General features: G+C 37.9%; 2 protein-coding genes and 1 long non-coding RNA gene across 3 annotated transcripts in view; 1 reads left to right on the top strand and 2 right to left on the bottom strand.

The window, feature by feature from the left end:
- Positions 1-19,404, bottom strand: part of fam20cl (family with sequence similarity 20 member C, like) — a 588,191-nt gene that overhangs the window by 458,091 nt on the left and 110,696 nt on the right. The window lies entirely within an intron of this gene.
- Positions 2,307-4,767, bottom strand: LOC147838519 (uncharacterized). The gene is made up of 4 exons (XR_015522092.1): positions 4,501-4,767; positions 3,722-3,912; positions 3,523-3,619; positions 2,307-3,337 (listed from the first exon to the last, which is right to left on the bottom strand). It is a non-coding gene; the product is annotated as an uncharacterized LOC147838519 (long non-coding RNA).
- LOC147838520 (L-rhamnose-binding lectin ELEL-1-like) lies at positions 16,131-17,240 on the top strand. The gene is made up of 6 exons (XM_087304487.1): positions 16,131-16,182; positions 16,340-16,423; positions 16,555-16,602; positions 16,720-16,855; positions 16,981-17,084; positions 17,163-17,240. The coding sequence occupies exons 1-6, from the start codon at positions 16,155-16,157 to the stop codon at positions 17,174-17,176; spliced, it is 414 nt and encodes a 137-aa protein (XP_087160613.1). The 5' UTR covers positions 16,131-16,154; the 3' UTR covers positions 17,177-17,240.

Consider the following 19,404-nt stretch of genomic DNA (forward strand, 5'->3'; position numbering starts at 1 on the left):
GTGCCTGCGCATTGATATTAGCGTAATACTATATTAAACCTTGCACATATGATTAAAAACATTGCCAAATAACATGATATTAAAGCAGATTACACTTACCTTGTAGGGCCACTCGAGCTCGCAATAGACCTTTTACGCACTTCCGCATTTTTCTAACGGAAATACGTCAATGTAGTGCAATATAACTACCTGTAATCATAGCGGCAGATACGAAAAACGGCAGAGTCGAGGAATCGCAGTTTTTGTTGTGTTCCAGGCTGTTCGTTTTCCAACCAAAAACAGCCCTACCTTTCATTTTATTCTTTTCCGGTGGATTTAAACCTGAAACCCAAATGGATACAGGCGATTCGAAGAGAGGAAGGGCATAGTTTTCAAGTAAAAACAGGTAGCACCTATGTCTGCAGCCGGCACTTCGCTCCGGAGGATTACAGTGGTGGCTGCGTCGTTCGTCGCCTGAAGAGTGGTGTTGTCCCGAGCCTATTCCCTTGGAACAACTTTACAGCTCCTTTGAGAAGGGAGTCAGTATATGACAGAACCTACAAACGTCAGTCTAAACAGCTATGCTGTGAAGATAGCGACATGGTGGCTAAGGCAGTTAAGGATGGATCACGACTACGTGACACACCCATCTGCTGGTAAGATTGTTCATAGTGTATTTAGTTAACGCTAGTCAACTATGTGTACCGTTATGCATTTCTACCTGAACAAATTAATGTTAATAATATAAGCTGTTCACGAAACTCAACTAATAAAATTAAAAAAATACAAGAAATCTTAAAATATTTTTCAATAAAATACAATTATTAAGTGTTCATATAAAATGTTTTTTTTTTATAATGAAACAATTTATTGCTGTGACATCTAGTAAATAAACTAAGTTTTATCATACTAGCATGTGTGAAAGTATTTAAAACAAGTGTGATACAACTGACCCTGTGTTAGGTTCTGCCCCACTCTCCCCTATTTTAATTGCATGTATTTAATTACTTTTGAGTATTTTGTCATGTGTATTTTCCTTAACAAAAAGAAATAAAATGTCATTTGTAATTAAATACTTAAAATACTTTTTAAAGCATGATTACTGTGTTGTGTTGAAAGGTAGCATAAATAAGTTAAGACTGGTTTTTAATTTCTTTCTCTTTACAGGTGCTCTGGATGAGGCTTTGGATTATATCCATGACTTAGAAGCTGAGTTGCAAAACACTGGTCTACCACCCCCTACTCTCTTCAGCCGATACTGTTCGTCGGACGATCAAATACGTTTTTACACCAAATTTCCATCTGAGAGTGTTTTTACTATTTTTTGGGAGTCGACTGCACCATCTGCACTTAGAATGGTGTACTGGACCAAAGCACAGAGGGCAGGTGAGGAAGGCTGCGAAGGTCCCAGCCCACCACGCATCATGCCATTAATAGATGAGTTCTTGATGTACTCCATGCGGGATGCTGTTGGCATGAAGGAGCAGCTCATTGCTGACATGTTTAATGTGAGCATTGCCAGGGTCAGCAGGGTTACCATCACCTGGGCCAATTATCTTTTTATGATGCTGAGCTCACTTCCCATCTGGATAAGCAGGGAAAAGGTTAAGTCCACTATGCCCCTTAAATTCCAGAGGTACTGTCCCAATGTCAGAGTGGTACTGGACTGCACAGAAATTGCCCTGGAGACAGCCTCATCTCTGACCTTACAGTCATAAACATTTTCAAATTACAAGAACAGGACGACATTGAAAGGGCTAATTGGAGTTGCTCCCAATGGTTTGGTGACATTCTTCTCACCTCTGTACACTGGGTGCATCTCAGATAAGGAGATCACCAGGATCAGTGGAGTCCTTCCCTTGCTGGAGCCAGGAGACGATGTTATGGCAGACAAAGGGTTCCTCATTCAAGACCTCCTTGCTGACGTCGGTGCTAAGCTCATCATTCCACCTTTTAAGCGTTCAGCTCAATTCAGCAAGGAGGAAACGGAACAAACCCAAGCCATTGCCCGCCTCTGAATTATAGTGGAAAGAGTGATTGGTAGGGTAAAGTCCTTTCACATCTGGGACTCTCCCGTGCCGCTTACACTAATTGGCAGTGTGAATCAGATCTGGCTTAACTGCTGTGTTTTGGCGAATTATCAAGGACCTTTTTGTTTTTAAGAGTGAATTAATGTTTTGTATGTAAATAATGTGTAAATAGTATGTAAATAATTTAGTGTTCCTACATATTCATCAAATTAAATATAATTGTTATATTCTTAATATTTTTCTGTTGAAATTTGACTTTGATTTCAATAAAACATTAGATGAACAACTAAAACAATGTCAAAATTGTGCATTTATTTTTTTAGTATTTGTAACATCAACTGATTAATAACAACTCATAACAAACGTTTACAATAAAAAATAACATTACAGATCATCAACAGTTAGACAGAAGGCTAAACTGATTGGTAAAGACAAGATTAGTGTAATTCAAGGTATGCATTCATGTATGTGCCATAAAAAAATATATCTAATTTCTCGGGATTGGGTATCGGTAACAAAGTCACACCATGTCAGTCCGGTGATTGTCAGTTGGCCCTGAACCTGCCAGTAGTACTTATGTGAACGCCTTAGACTGGTGTGGCCTTCCTGCACCTTAAGGTGAGCAACCTGAGATGGATCCGTTTTTGTGCTGCACTTTACCTCAACCAGGCCAAAAGGAGGCGACTCTGAAGGATCATAGACTCGACCGTCTGGACTGGCCCCGAGATGTGGTGCCTAAGGGTAAATGACGAATCCTGCTGGTAACACATTAACTCGCCACAGTTCAGCATAGTTTGCCAGCACTTCAGGCTCCACTAGTAGACCACGCTTCATTGCAGCTGTTTGCTTTGTGGAGCCTCTGATCATCTGAATAGCTCCAGACTCCAGCTCTGCACGACACGCCCTACTACAACAAGCTTCCCAAAAACGACTAGCAGTCAGCCTTGGTCGCCGTAGCTGTGTCCACGCAGGACATTTGGACTGCTGCTGAGTTTCTTTTGCTATCTCGCTGGATAGCTGCGGTGACACTTCAAGAGACTGGAGATGCATTAACTGATGCAAGGTCGGAACGAAATGCAACCTGGGAAAAGTGTGCTGCATCGCAGGAAGGGATGGAAATTCTGGAGCCATGTGGTGTAGGAGGAGGTCACTGGACTTCTTGGGTGGACAGTGATAGGACATGGGAGATCCATGAGGGACAGACCCAAATTTAGGCGGTGTCAGCTCCATCTCAGAAACCCCATCCAATACAACAGCCATGAGAGGTCGGGGCTGCACCTGCCTTAGTTTGCTTCCAGATGCCATCATATATGGATCTGGCAGTGGTCCTAGACAAGAGAGCAAAGAGAAACACAAGATTATTGGTCACACAAAAGAAAAGTTAGACGTGAGTGCTTAACTACATTTAAATATTATTCATTTTATCTGCGGTAACCATAATTTGGTTAGTCATAACATTAAAAAACCTTAACTTACTCTCACAAAGCAACAAAACAGTTAACAAATTAATCACCTGTATATGCCTTGTACAGTGTGGACCTCAGACCATCCTTGCCAACTGTTTTGGGCTTTTGCACCACCAGCTCACTAACCCTTTCAGGATGGATTCCCTTAAGTAAAAGACAAAAACTAATTACAGTCTGTAGTCACTACTGTTGTTATAGATGCACATCAGTTCTTGAACCATAATGACATGTTTATCACAAACCCACCTGTGTTCTTGGTCTGTGCCATCTTTGTAAGCCACTTTTGCAGGCCGGGGGGGTGGAACAGCTTGCAGACCCAGCTGTGAATAGTGTGCGGTCTGGTACAGGATGGCAACTATGTGATTGCAGAATCCTTTACCAGCCGCACAACTGCAGCAGAAAGCCTTAAGGTTGGCACTTTCTGCCTCCAGTGATATCTAGACACAATAAATTAAATAGGTTACACTGAAGTCAAACTTATGTTGCTACAGCAATGTTCATAATAACATAAAATTATAACTTTCAGTAGGGTGACCAGATTTGAGTTGGTAAAAAAAAGAGGAGTGTAGTGAGTTTGTGAGATATTTCATCGAGAGTACTGGGTGTGCAGAGTTGCGTACATAATGCAAATATGATTACATTTCATGTATGTTCAATGTTATTTTATTATATATGTATCAAAAAAAGAGGACATGTCCGGGAAAAAGAGGACATCTGGTCACCCTACTTTTAGTAAAATAATAGTAAGTGAAGAAAGTGCCGCAACCGCAGCAAGAAGAGTGAACACGCTAGAACTAGCAACTTTTTAAACTTTTGCCAACCGGCATTCTGTCTATAGTCAAACCTCCAGTTTGTGAGGCTCATCGCTCTTTCCCATTGACCTGAAGCATCTACCTCTCACTACTACCTCTCCCTGGAGTATATTTGATACTATAACCACATGCAACAAGAAAACATTACATGTTATCTCACATAGAAATACACAACTTTACAAAACAACATCAGTAACAAAAAGCTTAACTTACCTTGGTAATTGTGGATAAACCCTTCATGGAAGAATATATATCCCTTGTCCAGTTTGTTCCCTTTAGTGGACAAATGCATCTCCACACTCTTCACCACATCGGCGCTGGTGAACTTTGGAAGACAACTCAGGCTCGCCGAAAACACTCTAGCTGCCATTTCTCCGCCAAAAAAACTCATACCGGAACTGGGTTTACACGTTGTTGACGTACTTCCGGTTTTTGCATAAAAGTTCTATCCTACGCTACAAATTTCAAACCACAACAGCTTCTTCCTCTTGATTTGTTGGTCCACTTCAGCCGAGCCGACTCGACAAATGTGCAATATCGCCATCTATCGTGTGAAGTATGGAACTGCGCCGATTTTTTTTTTACTGAATAGATCTGGCTTGTTTTATCGTAAAGTATATGTAAGATATTATAAATAAGATATATTATACCATATTCATTTTTTAATTAAAAATAAAAAGGCAGTAAGTCTACAATTAATTTATGTCAATTTTGCGAGGTGGGTAAAGCCCATCTAATTCAAAGTTAAATTATGGCTACAAATAGAACATGTCACGAAATTACACCTTAACACTTGTGGATGTAGTACTGACAATGTGTACGTGATGAACGCTCTGCACAGCCAAATACTACAGTGAATCCGTTTAGGCTATCAGTGGGCTATAAATAGCCGGCCAGAAGACGGGCTAATTCAAGGTTACGCTTAGACTATGAAAATAACATATATTTTTAAAAACCCAAACACCTTGTAAATGCGATTGACTTTCCTTACTTGAAGGAATATCATACATATCTACAAGTTTTTTGCCAAAAAAGACAGGTTAGCAAATTTAAGTTTTTTGGGGCTAGAGATGGGTTACACATAGCCGGACTAGATTGGGTCTATACTTCACAGAGAAACTGAAACTACCTCTATTACTTGCAGGAACCTCATAAACGTTACTGACTTTGCTTACATGATGGAGTATCATACATATCATAAGCTTTATTAGCAAAAAAACAACATACAACCAAATTTAAGGTTATTCGGGCTAAAATTGGGTTACACGTAGTCGGGCTAGATCTGGTCTATGCTTCACTTAGCCGGTGAAATGACAGCTATTGCTTGCCGGGACAAAAATTGGGGTGCGATACCCCATTAAAGGCAGCTGCAAGGGGTGGCGGGGAGACGTCGCCACAATCCACTGCCCCCTTACCAGGAGGTGTACTGGGTAGGGGGCGAAACATTATTGAACGGTGGTACCAGCTGACGACCCTGCAGCTGACCCAAAAGTGCACTGGAGGAGGTGCAGCAGGCAGTAATGTCAAGCAGGTATTTAATATTTGTATTGGAAAATCGGTGGTGTATTGGAGTGTTGCTATAGCAATATTTCTTATCTCAATTTAATTAACTTTAATCTCAATAAACACTGATGCTGGCTGACAACTAGGCCTAATAACTATTTAAAGGCATTCGTTATGACACTGATAGGATTGAACTTTTATGTTTTCTTTTTAATATTAATATATATTCTTTAAAATTGTATATTTTTCTGCCAATGTTGCTATTAAACACTCCCTTGCCTGAACATGAATTGAAAGAACATCAGCAGCTGTGAAGCAGTGAAGAATTAATTAAATCCTTATTTTTCAAGGAGTGGAACAAGTCATCACCGCACGGATGGGCACAAATAAAAATATAATTCATATATGTTTTTTGGAAAAAAAAAATCTTTTTGAAAGGAATTTCGTCAGCTATAATTTGTATCTTAATTGTTATGTATTTTTCGTTGGCCAGTTAACTACTAGATAAAAAGAAAAACAACTTTTTAAGTGAAGTTCTTCAAAACAAGTCCACTATAGGCCTATGCTTCAGTGCCAAAGCACGAGTTGCCGTGAGATTGTGTTGATTTGGTAAAAAAAGAATGTAGCCTAAACTGTTAATATTATGACACATTTGAATAAGCAGGACAGGCTTTTAATAAAACAAACTCTGTTGGAAAGATGAGAGCAGTGGCGCCTGCAGCTGTACGGCTGTACATTGTGCGTACCAACCATGAGAGGGTGCGAATTAATGCCGCTTATTTATTTATTAAAAAATGTAAATTGATTATTAAACAGGGCGATGCAGTGGCACAGTGGGTAGCACGTTCGCCTCACAGCAAGAAGGTCGCTGGTTTGATCTTCAGCTCAGTTGGCGTGTCTGTGTGGAGTTTGCATGTTCTCCCTGCATTCGCTTGGGTTTCCTCCAGGTTCTCCGGTTTCCCCCACAGTCCAAAGACATGCGGTACAGGTGAATTGGGTAGGCTAAATTTCCGTAGTGTATGAGTGTGTGTATGAATATGTGTGTAAATGTGTGTGTGGATGTTTCCTAGAGATGGGTTGCGGCTGGAAGGGCATCCGCTGCGTAAAAACCTGCTGGATAAGTTGGTGGTTCATTCTGCTGTGGCGACCCCGGATTAATAAAGGGACTAAGCCGACAAGAAAATGAATGAATGATTATTAAACAGTATACACTACAATATATTGAAAAAGCAAGAAAGAATGACAATAAATAAAGGTGGGTTTTAAAGTGTGTATGTACTCGCATAGTGCAAAAAAAAAAAAAAAAAAAATATATATATATATATATATATATATATATATATATATACATATACATATATATATATATATATATATATATATATATATATATATATATATATATATATATATTGCGCTGAAGCATATAGCGAACTTGTTTTGAAGCACTTCACCTCAGAAGTTATTCTTGTTTATTTTGTAGATAACTGACCAATACCAATAATGAATAAATGCTGCCTTTGACAGCAAGCATCAGTGTTTTTTGAGATTAAAATAAGAATAAGGGATGATGGGGCTGGGTGGTGCTATATATGTGCGTGTCTTTGAATAAAGTGCCCTTGGAATAGAGAACTCAGAATGTTGGCATATTCGTGCCAGTAGACTTTTTGCGATGGTGTCGTGAGGCGTCGCAGGCATGGGATCGGTTGTCGTGAACTATGCCACATTACAGGAGAAGAATCGATTGAATCTTGTGTCACGACGTCTATTTGTCGTTTACGAATCTCTACGACACCCTACGTCAAAAAAATCATGCCAAAATGATGTGATCTGACCGGGGCTTAAGATTGTGCATCTCATTTTTAAGATCCCTTATATTAGCTGCCTCAAAGGGTATTTTCCCTGACTGGAGACTTACATTCCTATCATCAATGCACTGCAAAACTTTAACCCATACTGTCAAAAGCACAATGGCATGAAATGAGCTAAAGTAGTTTCTCCCTGGCCTCATTTGAAAGTCTGCATGTGCTTAGAATGGCATTTAGGGCCTCTAATACTTTCAGCAGGTGTTTTGCTTATGGTTTGACTGCATCAATTTGAGCACTCCATCAAGTGTCACATAAGCTGTGCAGAGAGCAGCCTACAGTGTCTTTGTACACAGCCTATCACTCTGGACTGGCACTTACCAATCTGTACAGGTGATTGATGTAGCCAAAAAATGTAGATACTTCAGGGCTTGAGCTTGCAGCATGCACACCCACAAGATTCAATGTATTGGAGGCACAAGGTGAAAATGTGGCAAGATCCTACTCTTGCCCCCTGCAATCACTCATGTCTTTCCCTTGGTCCACAAGCACACTTTCTATAATCCCTGCTATTTCACTTTCTGTTTTCTTGTAAAAGTCCCTGAATTCAAGCAATCTTTCTGTAATCTCCTATGGTTTTATTCTAATGCACATATCATATGAGCACAACATTCTGCTCAGTGTGGGAAATGTCAGGCTTAGCATCACAAATTATCCCATAATATATGGCATCTTCCCTTTCCTTCAAGATTGTTTTCTGTACTCTTTTGCCACACAATTCTATAAACTCATTTTGGAAGTCTGAGCTCAAATAATGAGGTAACCTGCTTTCTCTTTTGGATGACTTCACTTTTCCTAAGTGGTCTTTTAACAGTGGATCATAATGGGACAAAAGCTCTAAAGTGCCTATGAAATTTCCATTGTGGACATCACCCAAGTCTTTTGCTTTACCTCTGAATGCTAAGTTTCTTTATGCCAAATGCAGAGTTACATCAAGGAGCCTCTTCAAGAGAGCTTTATTTCTCTCAATTTCAGACTGTAACTCACTCTGCATCTGAACGTTTATGCCACTTGCAGCTTTTTCAGAAGTAGTTTTCATAGTAGTCCCTGTGAGCCCTGTTATTCAAACGGTTTAGGAGTTTATCATACATACGACACCACTTAACATCACACATCTTGCACCCCCGTTTGCTATCCAGAGAACTAAGAGAAGTTATTTTCTGTCCATGAGAGAAAAGAACACATGGCATGCAAAACAGAGCATCTGTACTCTCACTATAAATGAACCAATATCCCTTTTGATCTTTTTCCTACCATTTACTTACTTACTGTATTTTTGTAGGTAGTCTGAAATAGTATTCCTTGTGAATCATTAGACATTTCCCTTTCTTCTCTTTGTGTCAATTTACAAACGATAGTTGCTCTGTCTTTGTCACCTAATTTTGTAGGACACAAACCTGGGTCAGCTGACAGCAGGTCAGACTGCGGCTCATTACCAAAAGTCTCTATCTTATCTTCTCTCTGTCCCTTAAACTGCAAGTTCGTCTCTTCTTCCTCCTTCTCCTCTTCTGTGTTGCTGCTGCTATTAATAATCTCCTGAGCCTCAACTGCTGTTTTAAGATCTCTTTGTGTCCTCCCTGAAAGACTGGCTTGAGGAGCATCCTGGCTCTGACATGATTAAAAGATAATTCATTTAAAACGTGTCTGCATGGACTTTGAGATTCTGTTTTATACTATTCTGCTGATATTTGACTAATCAGTTATATTACTAGAAATGATCCACTGGGCAAAAATAATAATAATAATAATAATTAAATAGAATAAGATGGCATTTCATTCCACGGTAGCAACCCCTGATAAATAAAGGGACTAAGCTGAAAAGTAAACAAATGAATGCAGATATATATATTTACTATAAATAAGCATTGTAGATCTTTTGGCCTGTCTTGGAGTCGTTGCGCGCAGCAGAAGTTGAGACTTGCTGATCTTTTCAAGCATTGATGGAAGTGTCAGCCAATCAGATCACTGTATGCAAATACAACAGTTCAGACAGTGGCCTATTGCTGACTAATTTCATTGGCTAACGCTGCTATGACGATCGCTTCAGCCCCAACTTTAGACACACCCTCTGTCAAGCGTTGACACTGAAGCCCGGTGTGAATGGGGCAGAAGGGTTCTCTAAATGTAAATGATCAATGTTCTCTTACATTTGCATATTGGAGTAAATAAACCACGGTAAATGCAGATAGAACCTTCTTATCCTGAAAAGTCATTTTCCTGTTGGAATTATAAGGTTCTGTCTGGCAGATCATTCCTTGAAGCATTACTTTTCAAGAAATACAATAAAATATTTAAAAGTTGGTGTTGTAACAATATGTTGAATTGAATTGAATTGAATTGAATTGAATTTTATTTGACAGATTTTAGACAAACTGTACAAAAAGTATTCCATACACTTTGTTAAAAAAAACTGTCGAGGATAAAAACACAATAAAGCCCTGGGCTTATTTCCATTGTGGTCCTCTGTTAAATTAAAACAATGTATGGCTTCATAATACTAATGAAGAATAAAACAAACAGTCGCCACAGCGGTACAAACAGCCAACCTATTCAGCACAATGTCCCTCCAGCCGCCAACCTATTCACACTCAAGTAACATAATTTAAAAAATCCTCATCCACCATGCAAAACTAATTATCCTCATCAAACAACCATCTTTTAATAGCTTTTTTGAACAACCTTAAATCTTTTATTTCCTTGATTGCTTTTGGTAGTTTGTTCCACATGATTGCACTTGTATATAAAAACATATTTTTCCCCACTAAACTTCTAAATTTAAATAAACAAATATTAAAATCCCAACTCCTAGTACTGTATGAATGCTGTTGCCTCACCATTTGAAAATAGTTCATCAAATAGCTAGGAACCACATTATTAAACATTTTACGTACCATTCCCAGTTTTAAAAAACACACTCTATTACTAACAGTTAACATACCTAATTTATTAAAAGACTCTTTGTGCAAATGTGCTCTAGGATGCATTTTTAAAATTATTCGTACTAATTTATTTTGTGCCTTTTGCAATTTCTCCTTCAAATTTTGTGAGCAGCTACTGTACCAAAATGACGTAGCATAATCAAAATGGGGTTGAATTAAAGCTCCTGCCAACAATTGTAAAGAATGAACATCCAAAAGATCAGATTGCCTTGCTAAAAACCTAATTTTTCCACAAATCTTCGTAATAACTTTTTTTGCCATAGCATCTCCTGATAATTTATTATCTATTAAGCAACCCAAATAGTTTTGGGTTGATGCTTGAGAAAATTACATTTTAGCTTTCTATAACATTTATTTCATGTTTTAGGATAAATATTTTTCTTGTTAAAATTAAGCATGCAAGGCTGTGCTAAATATTTGTCTTCAGTGTAGATGTTAATTTTATCTGATTAAGATGTTAATATTTATTAAATGTAATGCTTTATATGAATTATTGAATTAAATTTATCAAATGATATGCCCCATGAATTAAATTAAGTATTTGCCCTTCAAGGCTTAATATTAAATCTAAAGACTTTAAAAGAAACGGACGATGACTAAATGAGTTAAGAAAACACTGAAGTGTTTCACTGACTATATGTAAACAAATAATCAAGCCTCTTCAACTGCTCCAGAACGCAGCAGCACGAGTGGTCTTCAATGAACCTAAACAAGCACATGTCACTCCGCTGCTAGTCCGTTTGCACTGGCTGCCAGTTGCTGCTCGCATCAAATTTAAAGCTCTGATGTTTGCCTACAAAGTGACTTCTGGCCTTGCTCCTTCTTATCTGCTCTCACTTCTGCAGATCTATGTGCCCTCCAGAAACTTGCGTTCTGTGAATGAACGTCGCCTCGTGGTTCCATCCCAAAGAGGGAAGAAATCACTTTCACTCACGCTCACGCTCAATCTGCCCAGTGGGTGGAATGAACTCCCTATAACTGCATCAGAACAGCAGAGTCACTCGCTATTTTAAAGAAACAACTAAAAACTCAACTATTTATTCTCCACTTCACTTCCTAACCTGCAATTACCTCTCTGAATATCACACTAACTGTATCAAAAAAATAAATAAAAATACTACTACTACTAATACTTTCCTTCTTAGACTTTACAGAACTGAAACTTGCCTATAGCACTTATTCATTGTTGCTCTTAATTGTGTAAATTGCTTCCTTGTCCTCATTTGTAAGTCGCTTTGGATAAAAGCGTCTGCTAAATGACTAAATGTAAATAAATATATTTCACATTTAATATATTATTTTTTTAATATTGATTTCTTTTTCATAAATGTAAAATGTAACATATTATCTCAATATTGGTGACACGGTGGCGCAGTGGGAAGCACGATTGCCTCATAGCAAGAAGATCGCTGGTTCAATCCTCGGCTGTCAGTTGGCATTTCTGTGTAGAGTTTGCATGTTCTCAACGTGTTGGTGTGGGTTTCCTCTAAGTGCTCTGTTTTCCTCTTCAAGTCCAAAGACATGCAGTGAATTAGGTAAGCTAAAATTGGCCATAGTGTATGTGTGTAAATGAGTATGTATGGGTGTTTCCCGCTGTCAGTGGAACAGTCTGGCCAACTGACAAAGAAAACTGTTTTTCGTGCGTGCATAAAAAAGCTGATTAGCTCACAGAAAAAACTTTATTTAAGCTAGAGTTTAAATTTTTGGAGATAAAACCTTTTTTTTTTTTTTTATAAAAAAAGTCTTAAAATGTAAACAACTTATAAATAAACATCACATAATGTAAATAAGTTGTCATTTAATAAGAATATTTTAATAACTCAATTTTGACAAAAATGTCAGATTGAACATTATAATTCTAAGGTGGCGATATCACATCTTTACCTTATATACTCAACTCAGAAAAAAACAGCCATAAATTCAAGATAATAGAAGAGTCACAGAAGCCCTTGCCTGGTGAATTTGAGGTGTTACTCATCTCTAGATGGGGGGGCATCTGGCACAGCCAAAAACTAAATCAACATATACCAGTGAAATATTACAGTGACATTAAGACCACTTTACCAATCCCACAGAGACATTTAAAATGATACCAAACATGAATATAGAGCTACAAGATACACCATATTAAAACCCTGGGCATTTTATGTGAAATGTGAGTGATCTGCTTAAAGGTCAAGAAGGGAGGCCTGGGGTGAAAGGAGAAGAGCGCATTCCTGCATTTTTCCCTGATTTTTGTCAAATACATTCAGTCAGGAAGATTTAATAAGGATGATTTGAATAGAACAGTTGAACAGCTGGTTTCCTGATTATTTCTCAAATCAGAAAGTCTATTGTTGTATTGCATAGCAATTCTTGTGGTCTTGTCTCATGTGATTCCATAACAGTTCAGATTTAGACATCCTTGCATTTCCAGTCTGACGCATTCGTTTGCGTATAAATGGAAGTCAATGGGGAGAAAAGTCAAGGGTCAAGTTTCGCAGGTTGCTGCGGTGCAAAGTTCAAGCTTGGTGAACTCTGAGCTGCGGAATCGCATCACTTGACTGTGTGAGACCAATTGAGGATCAAAACATGACATCTCTGGACAGAAATTTAAAACATGGATTAATAGCTTGCTTTTATAATGTCTAATCATGTTGTTTAATCCAGCCATTTTTCCCAGCTCTGCACGACAGAATTTCGCAAGCACAAACTCTAGTGTGACCGCAGCTTTAAGCTGGGGTCACACAGGACTTTTCCTGGGCTTTTCCCCCCATAGACTTCTATTCATATGCACGCAAATGTGTCAGACCGGAAACGCAGGGTCATGCGTTAAGTTTTGCAGGTTGCTGCGGTGCAAAGTTCAAGCTTGGTGAACTCTGACCTGCGAAATCGCATTACTTGAGTGCGTGAGACCAATCGAGGATCAAAACATGACCTCTCTGGGCAGAAATTTAAAACATGGAGCAAACGCTCGCTTTTTCAAATGCCTAATAAGCTTGTTTAATCCCGCCCCTTTACGCAGGGCCGTACGACAAAATTTCGCACACACAAACTTCTCCTTTTTCTTTCTTCTTTGGGTTTTACTGGCGGTTGGCAACCAGACTTATAGGTGCATTACCGCCACCGACTGGAATGGAGTATGGAACTAGTTGAATAATAACTGAAGTGTAAGAACTATGGGAAGGGAAAGAGAGTGGGAGGAAATAGTGAGGAGAGGGGGAGAGGAATAAATAAATTTAAAAAAAACATTTTATAATAATGGGGAAAAGGGTGGGCAAACAATTAATTCTTCTGATATTTTCTCTATATTCTTTTCTCTAACTGGGTTTCTTTAATACATTTAATTATATCGTTATATACCTCACCAGATTTATTTCCTAATAAACCTGCCAATGTGAAATCCTGAAGTACTTTTTGACTGATTGAATAAGATTGTTTCGCTCTTTATTATATTTACTACAGTGGAATAAAATATGTTCTATTATTTCTTGTTGATTACAGAGTATACGATGCCTGGTTGGGTGTTTCCCTATTTTATGTAAAGTATGGTTGAGTCCAGTATGACCTATTCTCATCCGAGTTATAATACTTCCTTCCCTACGATTTCTGTTCTCCCTCCTCCCAGCACTGACTTGTTTATGTATATTATATAGATGTCTACCTGTATCAATGTTATCCCACTGTACTTCCCATACTGATGCGCATACATTCTTATCATGATTTTAGCTTCTGCTTTGCTCAATGGGACTTCTAGATCTACTTTACTAATTCTGAGAGCTTGTTTGGCCAGAAAGTCTGCCTTCTCACTCCCTTTCACACCTACATGAGCAGGAACCCAAATGAAATATACAGATTTGCCCATCCTTTTAATATAATATGTCTTACAGAGTATATTATTAAGAATATCCATTCTGAATGATGACCTTCCAGATCTTATACTTTCAAGTGATGAAGAACTATCTGATGCAATTACTACAATATTTGTGTCATTCTCCTTAATCCACTGCAGGGCAATTAATATTGCAACTAACTCTGTTGTATATACTGATATATTATTACTTATTCTTTTCTTAATATGGGATTGATTAACTGGGATATATACTGCTGCGCCTGTATGACCTGTTTGTGGGTCTTTGGATCCATCTGTAAATAAAAACATTGATTCTTTATAATGTTTTTCTCAATAATTCTGCACTATACATTTTGTTGGAAGATTATTATTGTTATCTTTTAACTCCTGTTGTATACTGAGGTCAACATTAGGTAATGGAAAAAACCATGGCGGAATACATGGGGTTGGGACTGACTAACAGTATTGCAATTGATCTAATCCAATAGTTCTGGCTTTTGCCTCAGCTATCCATCCGAAACGTATTAGTTTCCTCCTGTTCTAATAACATTCTAATAATGTACTTTTTGTTGGATGAAATTCATTTTGTCCCTGAATGTTAACCCAATACGCCATCATTAATTTCATTCTTCTAATGCTGAAGGGCATTTCTCCTATTTCAACCTGCATAGATGAAACTGGTGAGGTTCTAAATGATCCACTACATATTCTAAGGGCCTGCGCTTGTAATATATCTAATTTCTTGAGGTTTGATTCTGCTGCCGACATGTAAGCCATACACCCATAATCAAGGACAGATCTCATGAGGGCCCAGTATATATTTTGTAATGATGTCCTACTCGCTCCCCTCTCTTGCCCTGACAGGCAACGAAGTACATTAATAACCTTTTTACTTTTTTCTATAATTATATTCAGATGATCCCTCAATATCCGCTAGTCATCGAACCAAACCCCAAGAAACCTTACAGTTTTTACTTGTTCTAGTGGTTGTCCATATAGTTTTAAAGCGAGTGATATGGTTTTATATTGTCTTGAGAAACAAATGACCTGAGTTTTTGCAACAGATAGTTTAAATCCCCATTTATTTGCCCATTTTCTACCTCAAATATTGCATTCTGTATTTTCTTTTGTACAAATGACACATTCCGACCTCTAATCCATAGTGCCCCATCATCTGCATACAATGATTTTCCTATACTTTGTTCAATCTGAGAGAAAATGTCGTTTATCATTATATTGAACAATAATGGGCTGCAAACACTACCTTGAGTAGTTCCATTCTCCACTGTACATTCATGTGAATATTCTTTTCCTACCCTAACTTGTATCTTTCTTCCAAATAAGAAATCCATGACTTAATTGTACGTTTTGCCAGTGACTCCTAAAGATTTTAATTTAAACAGCAATCCCTTCTTCCAAAGCCTATCGTACGCCTTTTCTATATCAAAAAAGATAGCTATTACAACTTCTTTATTAGTCTGTGCTTTCCTGATGTCTGACTCCAAACATAATACTGAGTCCATTGTATTTGCACACACAAACTCTAGTGTGACCGTAGCTTTAAACTTTTTAAAAACCTGTATCCGCTGGTCACTCCTCCTCCTGTTGTCCTCTGTGGGACTGCAGACCGGTGTGGCGCACAGGTGTCGCTCATTACCACTCACACCAGTGGCCTATAAGTATGCATCAGTAAAAACTGCATGCATAGTGGAAGACAACAGCAGAACCATGGGCTTTCTCAGTTTTTGTCTTACCTGTGAGTTTCTTGTTGGGTTTAACAAGCAGATGTGCAGTAAAATTGCTTTTGGCTGTGCTGTTGTATCATGGGTAGTTTTAGTATAACTTTTGTGCTGCTAATAATGTGATTAGCAGTGCTGGTTGTCTTGAGCAGTTCTTCTGTGTTTGTTTTTCAGTGATTCTACTGAACTCCAGCCTGCTGATCTCAGCAAATGGTGGTCATGATCACGATGATTATGAGCACTGCCGGAGGTCTACTAGTAAGTGTTTCAGTATTTATCACTTTTTTTTTTTTTTTTTTTTTTCCATTGAAAAATGTTTAAATCTGTTTATTTTGCTCCAGTTATAAGCCAGTATAATCTACCAGTTTAAGTGACTATTTATTTCTCAGACTCTGTAACTGCATGTGAGGGCTCTGTTCTGCGTCTGTCCTGTCCTGGTAAGATGAAGTGTCACAATCCATGAAATCACTGTCTGTAAAATATGGATTTTAAGGTTTGTGGGTGGGTTTATTTATTTTTAAATATTTTTCTCTCTCTCTTTCACCTCCGTGTAGGACATACTAAGATCAAGATCCTTGCTGCAAACTATGGACGTACAGATAAAAAAACCTGCAATATAAATCTTTCACCTCGTCAAGTCCGAAACACCAACTGCCGTTCATCAAACTCTCTGCCCCGTGTGTCAGCAAGGTATAGATTTAACAGTTATTTTTGACGTGCATTAACTAAGATCTGGTTGCAATGAGTCAGTTAGAGCATGATTTGGCTACAGCTAGAATGAACAACTCTGGTCGTGGTTGTTTACACTTCTGTAGGTGTGACGGACGTGAGAGCTGCTATGTACCAGCCACCAATGGTGTATTCTCTGATCCGTGTCCTCGCACATACAAGTACTTGACAGTCAAATACTGCTGCAGGCGTAAGTTATACTGGGCAAAAATGCATAACTGGTGTTTTGCTTGACCTCGTTTAAGCTTTGGTCTAATTTCTCTTGCAGGTCGTTGGAGCTGATCTTGTGGATTTGGGCTGATTTCTCTGTCTCAGCATTTATGTGTAATAAATGCTTAAATGGAAATTGTGTGGGTTTTTATTTTATTTATTTTAATCTTTTACTACAAATTCGTTTCAATAAGGTAAATGTTTGGTGAAATGTCACCAGACTGGTTCAAGCCGACAAAGGCAATAGTAGCTTTAGTCCTAAATTTAAACTCTTGTCAAGCACTGAAAGATGAGATGCCTGCAACTGAGTCTGTTCTGTCTGCTAAAGTTTACATGTTAAGGTCAACAGAATATTGGTCTGAGTAATGATTAACAAAGTTCTCATACCAAGAACCAAAATATATATATATATATATATATATATATATATATATATATATATATATATATATATATATATATATATATATATATATATATATATATATATATTTATATATTTATATTTTTTTTTTTTTGCATACTGTACAGCTTTAGTCCAGGCATTTGTTCATTTGTGTAATAATTCATCAAGCATTTCTGGATCCATTTGCACACTTTAATAACAGTAAGATATCACAGGTGGAAACTCGCAAACATCAGATAGAATTGGAACTTTCCAGTAGAATAGTCGAAGTGCAGGCATGGGTCGGGGTTAGGAGAGAGTGACGGTTAACGAGAGGTTACCACCGAGTGAAGGATGTGTGCGTTTATATAGAGAGTCTGAAATGGGTTTCAGCTGTATGTAATCAATCCCAGTCGAGCCTTGGGGAGATTAGAACTTAGGCGATGGCTCCCTCTGGTGGTCACACGAGGAACGTTCATGAGTGGATTTCACAACAATTTGTTTGGAGCTATGACATTTGGATTTGTAATTTAAATTTTTATAAAATATTCCCATTTGTTTTTGTCTCTTTATTTACAAAAGGTAGACATTATTTACAACAAAATTTGCTCTAATCTTATATCTAGGATTATCTAGTTCCTTAAGCATCCACTTCTAACTTTAGCCTGCCAACATCACTACTTTCCAAGGCTATTGACTTCTTTCACCTATCACTGCTTTGCGCTCTGCAACAGTTACTGTTTCACTCTTTATACTGCACTCAATAGAGCTAGTGATGTCACTAGCCGCATTTCCACTATCGAGCCAGGGCTTTAATGGGGCTGGGCCAATAGCCTGGGAGCAGAGGTGGGTAGAGTATCCAAATTCTGTACTCAAGTAAGAGTAAGTAATTGCCGAAAATTTTACTCAAGTAAAAGTAACAATCTTAAAATTTACTCGAGTAAGAGTAAAAAAAAAAGTACCTTATGAAAAAATTACTCAAGTAATTAGTTACTTAGTTACTTTTAATTATTTATATATATTCGGGGTGACGCGGTGGTGCAGTAGGAAGTACTGTCGCCTCACAGCAAGAAGGCCGCTGGTTCGAGCCTTGACTGGGTCAGTTGGTGTGTCTGTGTGGAGTTGCATGTTCTCCCTGCGTTTGCGTGGGTTTCCTTCAGGTGCTCTGGTTTCCCCCACAGGCCAAAGACATGCGGTACAGGTGAATTGGGTAGGGCTGCGTTTCCCAAAAGCATCGTAAGCCTAAGAAGTTCGTAGAAATGATCGTACGACTGATCTTAATATTACGGTCTGTTTCCCAAAAGCATCGTAACTTAAGTAGCACTTGAAAATCTTCGTGGATCTACGAGTGCTCTGGAGTAATCGTAAAGCCTTAAGTGCATCGTAAGGAGACAGAGTTATGAGGGCACCTGCTGGACAACCGGCAAATTGCACCTACAATTTACTTCTCTTCAAAGTCATTATTCATTTTATTTGTACGTATATCTCTATTCATTTATATTTTCTACACATTACACAATTCAATATACAAATAATAATAATTAATAATTAGGCTAAACTTTTCAAAAATAAATGTAAGAGCTTATTTATTTATTTATTTATTTACTTATTTATTTATTTTGATGTGAGATAAGCAATTTTTGATAAAGAAATTGATAAATAATTCTACTTAATTAAGGTTTCATATAAATATCGAAAATGATGCTGATGTCATTTCCGGCAAGGACTGTTAGAATTAGTTTTATGCGAGATTGGAGCAAGACAGTGTTTTTACAGTACGACATTTCCAGTTAATTTATGTTTTTAAACTGGCTCAAAAATATTTTTTTTTTATGTTATTCGAGTTGAATATACATTCACACAAGTAGAAGAAGAATTATATGGATTGCTATAACATGTGCAACAATAACGAGCC

This window comes from Danio rerio, chromosome 22, assembly GCF_052040795.2.
Source record: "Danio rerio strain M-AB ecotype USA chromosome 22, GRCz13ab, whole genome shotgun sequence".
Taxonomy (NCBI): domain Eukaryota; kingdom Metazoa; phylum Chordata; class Actinopteri; order Cypriniformes; family Danionidae; genus Danio; species Danio rerio.

Excerpts from the sequence above, each read along its gene's own strand:
- LOC147838520 (XM_087304487.1), top strand. The coding sequence starts at position 16,155 with ATGGGCTTTCTCAGTTTTTGTCTTACCT. Across the intron at positions 16,424-16,554 it reads GCACTGCCGGAGGTCTACTA|ACTCTGTAACTGCATGTGAG; the intron begins GTAAGTGTTTCA and ends TTTATTTCTCAG. Across the intron at positions 16,603-16,719 it reads TCTGCGTCTGTCCTGTCCTG|GACATACTAAGATCAAGATC; the intron begins GTAAGATGAAGT and ends ACCTCCGTGTAG.